A 7,853-nucleotide genomic window follows, 5' to 3' on the forward strand; every position below is an offset into this window, starting at 1 on the left:
TGTCTTTGGTCGGAGCAGGCAGGAACCGTTCTGTCTCCCCAAGGAACAGCGGGGGTAGAAGCCTCAGGGATCCCCAAAGGGCTACATAAGGATATGATCAGGCCTGGGTGCCCCTCACGATCCCTCACCTGGGGGCAGCCCCCAATCCTCCCCTCATGGCCCCTGGGACACCCTCATGTCACCCACGGCTGAGTCAAAGGGCACCATCGCGGTGAAGATCGCAGCCACCAGGCCCAGCCCCCCTTCCTGGCTGGAGCCTCTGGTCTGAGGGTGGGGGAGCTGGGCCTGGCCAGGAAACTCCTGGGAACTGGGAGTGGGGGTGTGGGGCCAGCTGGGACTGGCCCGTTGGAGGAGCGGAGGCCTGGGAGAGGCGTGGGAGAGCGACATAGACAAAGACACAGCCAACGACTGAGAGAGACACAAGAGAGACAGGGAGAGAGACAGACCCGGAGAGACCCGATGAAAAAGATACACACACAGAAAGCGAGGGTACACTCATTCATTCATTCACTCACTGGGCAGATAACTTATTGGGCCTGGGCTGTGTCCCGGCAGTGCCCACGACAGACGCAAACCCTTGCCTCCGTGGGGGCTGACCGTCTGGTGGGGACATAGCCCAGAAATATGTTAAATGAGTAAATCACATCGTTGGGAGCAATAAGGGTAGCAGAGACGGGGTGGGGGGAGCCAGGAGGTCATATGAGCCCGATCTCCCTCATCTGGGGAGAAGGAGGTTCCCACCAGAATCCTACCTTCACCTGCGCCTCCCCAACTCCCTCTAAGCCCGGCGTAGGAGCGGGGGAAATGGAGAGGGGCCTGCGCCCCGGAGCCACCTGGACATAACTGCTTGGGGTGAGGGGACTGAGGCTATCGCCGCCCGGCTGAAGACCCCTCCTAACCTGCGCTGCCGGGGGGTCCGTCGCCGACGGGGCGTTCTTGGAGTGCAGCCCGGAGGCTCAGCTGGAAGGTAGGCGGGAAGTGGGCAGCAACCAGTGTCCAGGCCCCAGAGGACAGACGGGACCCCTCTGCTGGGGGGCGGGAAGAGGCTCAGGCTGCGGCCGCCCCCGCTGAGAACCTCCCCTTCCCCGCTTCTCGGGGTCCTCCCACCGCGACGGAGCCTCCCTGGGAGAGCAGTTCAGGCCCGGAGCGGGGAGCCAAGGGCTCGCCGGTGCCAGTCGCCGACGGGGCGCGTTCCGGTGCCGCGGCGGGTGGCACGGGCTGGCAGCCATGGGCTGGGTGCCCGGGCCCCAAGGGGAGGGGGCGACTGCTGTCGACCGCCAGAGGTCCGCGTTGTGGGCCCTCCCTCTCGCGGGCCAGCTCCAGCCCCGCCCCCCGAGCCGCGTCCGCTCACTCTGCTCGTGGCCGCGCGACTGCCGGGGGCGCACGACCAGGGCGCACGGGTGAGTGCACTGCCCTGGGTCTCCAGGTGCGCGGGGCTCAGCCCGGCCCGCAGGGGGTTGCCCCGACCGCAGCCCCGGTCCCCTTGTTTGGATTTCCCCGGAGGTCTTATGGGGGCGGGGGGGGGGGTTGGGAGGGAAAGCGGCAACTTCCGGGCGGGGTGCGGGGAGGGGGGGGCGGGGATCGGGGTAGGGGCGCCTGGACTCCCCCGGCCTCGCCCTCTCCTGGCTACACTGCAAGCTTCTCTCCTTCAGTCCTGTTTCCAGGAAATCCGAGGCGAGGCGGGAGATGCAGAGGCTGTGAGCCTCTGCTCGGTGTCCCCATCAGAGCGTCACCCGTGTCTGCATGCATCTGATGTCTCCCTCCCCTCAGCGTGGCTGAGTCCGTGACTCCCTGGGGCTGTGTTGGCGCAAGGTTCCCTGAGTGCAACCGATGCCGCCCGGGATGCATTTGTTTCTTCCCTGGGCAAATAAGTCCGTTTCCCTTCCCAAGCCTCGATTTTCTCATCTATTAAGTGGGACTCGCGCGACTGTGTAACCATTTCTGAGTAGCTGTATTTGTGTTGAAACACGAGAACCTTCCTGTCCGCTTCTTATGCGAGGAACTTTTGAGTCACAGCTTCCAGTCTGTAAACTGGGACTAAGGGGAAGGCTGTCGAGGAGATTAGAGGGTGAAGTCTTGGGCGGGAAGTATTATTACACTCTAATGACACGTGTAGCCCCTCTGCAAAAGCCTGTCTGTGCCTTCTGGATCCTGTCTGTTGCCCTCAGGCTCTGCCTCTGTAAAATGGGAGGACAGACAGCTTTCTCACGGGGTTTTTGCGGTGGATGAAGGAGTGTGTGCAGCACACAAAGCCCTGCGAGCAGCGAGGGACGGAGATTGTGAGGTTCTAGGCTCCAGGCTGGCTGTGGGTGGAGGTTGTGAAACTGGTCTGTACGACTGGGCTTGACCCTCTCTGTGGCTGAATTTGGGTCCCCGTGTGTCTCTGTCTATGTCGCTCTGCTCAAGTGTGAATACATTTTCTGGTTTCCCTCATAGGGTGTGACTGTGTATTTTTGCTCTAATTTGTGACTGGGTGTACATTTCTTGGCGGCGTGTCACTGTATTCGTGTGTGCGTCCCTGTCTGCTTATGATTGAATCTGCCCCTGGATAGCCCTGATGATGTGTGACTTATGCGTGTCCCTTTCCTGGGGGACTCTGTCACCATGTCCCCTCGTGATCTTATTTGCGTGTCTTTGGGTCGGCCTGTCTCCATGGCCACCTCCTTTCCATCCCTAACTCCCTTTGGGCCCCGGGGTAAGTGTGGAGTGGCGGGTAGGGGGTGAGGGCCCCTTTCCCAGGGCTGCGAGGCCCCGCCCCACCGTGCCCGCCTCCTCAGGCCTTTTACTACACCTTACCTCTCCGCAGCCCTGGGGCAAGCGGCCCATGGAGCCGAGGCTGCTGCGGCCGGCGCCGGTGAGCGAGGTCATCGTCTTGCATTACAACTACACTGGCAAGCTTCGCGGTGCACGCTACCAGCCCGGCGCGGGGCTGCGTGCCGACGCCGTCGTGTGCCTGGCGGTGTGCGCCCTCATCGTGCTCGAGAACTTGGCCGTGCTGTTCGTGCTTGGGCGCCACCCGCGCTTCCACGCGCCCATGTTCCTGCTCCTGGGCAGCCTGACGCTGTCCGACCTGCTGGCGGGCGCGGCCTACGCCGCCAACATTCTGCTGTCGGGGCCTCTCACGCTGCGCCTGTCGCCCGCGCTCTGGTTCGCCCGTGAAGGTGGCGTCTTCGTGGCGCTCGCCGCGTCCGTGCTGAGCCTCCTGGCCATCGCGCTCGAGCGCCGCCTCACCATGGCCCGCCGAGGACCCGCGCCCGCCGCGCGTCGGGGACGCACGCTGGCAATGGCGGCTGCCGCCTGGGGCGTGTCGCTGCTCCTCGGACTACTGCCGGCGCTCGGCTGGAATTGTCTGGGCCGCCTGGATACCTGCTCCACCGTCCTGCCGCTCTACGCCAAGGCCTACGTGCTCTTCTGCGTGCTCGCCTTCCTCGGCATCCTGGCCGCCATCTGTGCGCTCTACGCGCACATCTACTGCCAGGTGCGTGCCAACGCGCGGCGCCTGCGGGAGCGGCCCGGGGCTGCCGGGGGCGCCTCCAGCCGGGCCCGCCGCACGCCGCGCTCGCTGGCGCTCTTGCGCACGCTCAGCGTGGTGCTCCTGGCCTTCGTGGTGTGTTGGGGCCCCCTCTTCCTGCTGCTCTTGCTCGACGTGGCGTGCCCCGCGCGCGCCTGCCCCGTGCTCTTGCAGGCCGACCCCTTCCTGGGCCTGGCCATGGCCAACTCGCTTCTGAACCCCATCATTTACACGCTCACCAACCGCGACCTGCGCTTCGCTCTCCTGCGCCTGGTCTGCTGCGGCCGCCGCCCCTGCCACAGAGGGCAGGACGCCTCCCAGGGGTCCGGGAGCCCCGCTGGGGCTTCGGGAGGCCTGAACCGCTGGCTGCCCCCCGGCTTGGACGGCAGCTCCAGCCGCTCCGAGCGCTCGTCACCCCAGCGGGACGGGCTGGACACTAGCGGCTCGGCTGGCGGCCCTGGGGCGCCCACAGCCGCCCGGACCCTGGTACCCGCTCCGGCCGCGGACTGACGCCTTTTGGCCTGCCAGTACCCTCCCCGAGAGCTGTTTTGCAGACTTTTTCTTTTTAAATAAGGGAATTTGTAGGAAAAGCAGCTGAAGGTGGTGGCGGCAGAAGAGACCAAGGGAAACGCGTTTTATTTATGCTAAGCCCCACAGCAGTAAATGAAACAGACAAAAATCACGACCCTTGTGGCATTGACATTCTGATGGGGGACACAGGCACTAACAGGGTGAAGACATCACGGATATGATTCCACCTACAATACAGTGATGCGGTGGTGGTCAGGGGATGCTTCTCTGCAGAAGTGGTGACATACGATGTAAGCTGAGACATCATTGCCCTGGGAACATTTGAAAGAAGAGCTTTGCAGGGTGAAGGAACAGCAGTGCAAAGGTCCTGAGGCTGGAACATGCCTGTGTTTTCTCGGAAAAGCAAAGATCCCCTTTGCGGCTAAAGCAACAATGGAGGGGGGTGGTGGGAGGAAACAAAGGCAGGAAAATGCTGGGGCAGAGTGGGCAGAGCCTTGTGGGCCCCGTCCAGGACTTTGCTTTTTCTCTGAGTGAAGTGGGAGGCGGAGGACAGACTTGATTTGCTTGAGATGTTCACAGAGGGTGAACATCTGTAAGGGTGAAGGTCAAAGCTAGAACAAGGTGAAAGTGCCTGCACTGGCCCAGGAGAGCAAGGATGGGGCCTCAGACTATGTGGATTCTGAATAGATTTTGGAGACAGCAGGTGGGAATTACTGAGGAATTCAGTGTGGGCGTGAGAGAAAGAAATGAATCAAGTTTAGAGGAGAGAATGCCAAAAACACGGCACCCTAAACTAAAATTTGACTGTGAGAGACAGCCAATTCCTATCTGAAAAAGATTTCTTTGAGTGTGGTGTCAGATCCTTCATAAAAAAGTAAAAAATATAATAATTAGAACAATTACAGTTTACTGTGTCTGGCTAGTCATCCCCACGGTGGTAGGCCAGGACACACCTTTTCCTCACCCTTACTGCAACTTTGTAAGGTGGTTTCCTCACCCCAATTTGACAGATGAAGAACCTCCAAGCGGTGAGTACCTTGCCTAGTGTCTGAGCCAGGATACTAACCCAGACTGCCGGGCTCCCAGGCCCTAAGAGGCACAGGCCTCGTGTCTGGCTCCTTCGGAGGGGGAGCTATTCTGTGGATAAATGAGCTGACAGGTAAACACCTCTCTCTTAAAAACAACAACAACAAAACAAACAAAAAACTTCTCTCTTTTTTTTATACAACTTTAGCACTGCTTTGCATCTTGCTTTTTCACTTAATAGTATATCTTGGAATTGTTGCACACCCACAGATTTTGTACTGTCTTACTGTCTTAGTTGGCTCAGGCTGCCATAACAAATATCATTACCTGTGCAGTTGAAACAGCAGAAATTTATTTCTCACTGTTCTGGGGGTTGGAAGTCCAAGATGAGCGCACCAGCATTATCTGGTGCTAGTGAGGACTCTCTTCCTGGCTTGCAGATGACTACCTTCCTGCTGTGTCCTCTCATGGTATAGAGAAATCAAGAAGCTCTCTGGTGTCTCTTCTTACAAGGGCTCTACGCCCATCATGGGGCCACACCTTGAATGGCCTCATCCTCCCCAAAACCCCATCTCCGAAGACCATCGTGTTGGGGGTTAGGGATTCAACATATAGTTCTTGTGGGGGGGGGAGGGGGGTGTGGGACAATTCAATCCATAGCACTAAAAAAAAATTTTTTTTAAATCAAGATAAACATCTATAAGGCAAATGTCTTAATCTCTTTCACTGGCTTTATACTATTTCACAGAATGGAAAGGAATTAATTACAACAGGAGCCTATGGAGGGCCACGTGGGTTGAGTCCAATCCTTTGCCTTTATACACAGTACTGCAATAAACATCCGTGTACATACATCCTCCTGCACGTGTACAAGTGTACCTTGGATGAATCTCTACAAGTGGTATCACTGGGTCACAGGGCCTGTAGGTTTGATTTTGAGATAGGAGAGATTGCTTCAGACACATTCTAGGAAGGTGCTGGTTTCCGCGGAACCCCGGGCCACTGCCTATTCGCTGACTATGCTCTGGCGCCCCTTCTGGAGCAGCCCAGAACTGCAGCTTCACGCAACACCCCCTTCCACCCTCTGGCTTGGATTTAATCCTAGACTTGAGCAGGGATGTTGAATCTTTTTAAAATTCACTCCTAAGGCTGGCAGAATCTTTTCTTAGACCAACATCTTTTTAGCCTGGCATTTCCTTCGATTATTCGCCTAGTTTTCGTTTAGATGGACTCTTTTTTTCTTTTAAAGAAGATTTAATATAGAGTATCTTTAGGAAACAGACTTCCCAAGTACAGCTGAAATTTGGGTCAGTTTATCATCTAGCTTTTCAGGAATGAATGTATATCACATATGGCAAGAATTATTCCTATGAGATACTTTTTAAAAAATTTTTATGAAGCCATTTTATTAGAAAACTGAAAGCGTCGTATCCTTGGTTGTCTCTTCAAAGATACATAGTCTTTCTTAAAAAAACAATTTTAGGGGCGCCTGGGTGGCTCAGTTGGTTAAGCTTCCAACTCTTGATTTCAGCTCAGGTCATGATCTCGGGGTCATGAGATCAAGCCCCGCACTGGCCCCTTTGCTGAGTGTGGAGCCTGGTTAAGATTCTCGATCTCTCCCTCTGACCCTCCCCTGCTCCCCTGCTCGTGCTCTCTCTAAAAAAAATTTTTTTTTTACAGATTTTATTTATTTATTTGACAGGGAGAGTGAGAGAGCACAAGCAGGGGGAGCAGCAGAGGAAGAGTGAGAAGCAGGCTCTCCGCTCAGCAGGGAGCCCGATGCGGGACTCGATCCCAGGACCCTGGGATCATGACCTGAGCTGAGGGCAGAGGCTTGACCGACTGAGCCACCCAGGCGCTGTAAAAAAATTTTTTTTTCATTTTTATTTTGAGGGGTGCCTCGGTGGCTCAGACGGTTAAGCATCTGCCTTGGCTCAGGATCCTTAATCTTAAAAAAATAAACTTTGATTCCAGTGTAGTTACCATACAGTGTTGTATTCGTTTCAGGTGTCCAATATAGTGATTCAGTAAGTCTATACATTACTCAGTGCTCATCGTGATAGACGGACTCTTAATCCCATTCACCTAGTCCACCCATCCCCCCATCCACTTCCTCTCTGGTAACCACCACTTTGTTCTCTATAGTTGAGAGTCTGTTTTTGGGTTGTCTCTCTCTTTTTCCTTTTTATTTTTTTAATATTTTATTTATTTATTTGACACAGAGAGACACAGCGAGAGAGGAAACACAAACAGGGGGAGTGGGAGAGGGAGAAGCAGGCCTCCTGTGGAGCAGGGAGTCGTATTTTTTTTTTAAAGATTTTATTTATTGGACACAGAAAGAGAGAGAGCCAGAGAGACAAGTGGGGGAAACAGCAGAGGGAGAGGGAGAAGCAGACTCCCCGCTGAGCCAAGGAGCCCGATGTGGGGCTCGATCCCAGGACCCTGGGATCATGACCTGAGCTGAAGGCAGACGCTTAACGACTGAGCCACCCAGGCGCCCCTCCTTTTTATTTTTTAAGTGGGGGGTGGGGCAGAGGGAGAGGGAATAAGAATCTTAAGCAGGCTCCTCGTCCAGCATGGAGGCCATTGTGGGGCTCATCTCACAACCCTGAGATCTTGACCTGAACCAAAATCAAGAGTCAGATGCTTAACCAACTGAGCCACCCAGGAGCCCCATCCTTTGTTTCTTAAATTCCACATATGAGTGAAATCATATGGTATCCATCTTTCTCTGACTGGCTTATTTTGCTTAGCATTATACCCCCTAGCTCTATCCATGTTGTTG

General features: G+C 55.8%; 1 protein-coding gene across 2 annotated transcripts; it reads left to right on the plus strand.

Annotated features, from left to right (window-relative positions):
* The first annotated feature begins 477 nt into the window (after positions 1 to 477).
* On the plus strand, positions 478 to 4,942 carry S1PR5 (sphingosine-1-phosphate receptor 5). 2 transcript variants are annotated; one of them, XM_021705170.1, is made up of 3 exons: positions 478 to 489; positions 784 to 967; positions 2,807 to 4,942. In XM_021705170.1, exon 3 carries the CDS (start codon positions 2,825 to 2,827, stop codon positions 4,019 to 4,021), a length of 1,197 nt encoding a protein of 398 aa, XP_021560845.1. In that variant the 5' UTR covers positions 478 to 489; positions 784 to 967; positions 2,807 to 2,824; the 3' UTR covers positions 4,022 to 4,942. The 2 variants fall into 2 exon arrangements, with proteins under 2 accessions (XP_021560845.1, XP_021560846.1); XM_021705171.1 differs by lacking the exons at positions 478 to 489; positions 784 to 967 and adding an exon at positions 1,154 to 1,400.
* The last annotated feature ends 2,911 nt before the right edge of the window (positions 4,943 to 7,853 follow it).

This window comes from Neomonachus schauinslandi, chromosome 1 (assembly GCF_002201575.2).
Source record: "Neomonachus schauinslandi chromosome 1, ASM220157v2, whole genome shotgun sequence".
In the NCBI taxonomy this organism is placed as follows: domain Eukaryota; kingdom Metazoa; phylum Chordata; class Mammalia; order Carnivora; family Phocidae; genus Neomonachus; species Neomonachus schauinslandi.

Bases quoted from the DNA above. Each gene is read 5' to 3' on its own strand.
- S1PR5 (XM_021705170.1), top strand. From the start codon at position 2,825: ATGGAGCCGAGGCTGCTGCGGCCGGCGCCGGTGAGCGAGGTCATCGTC.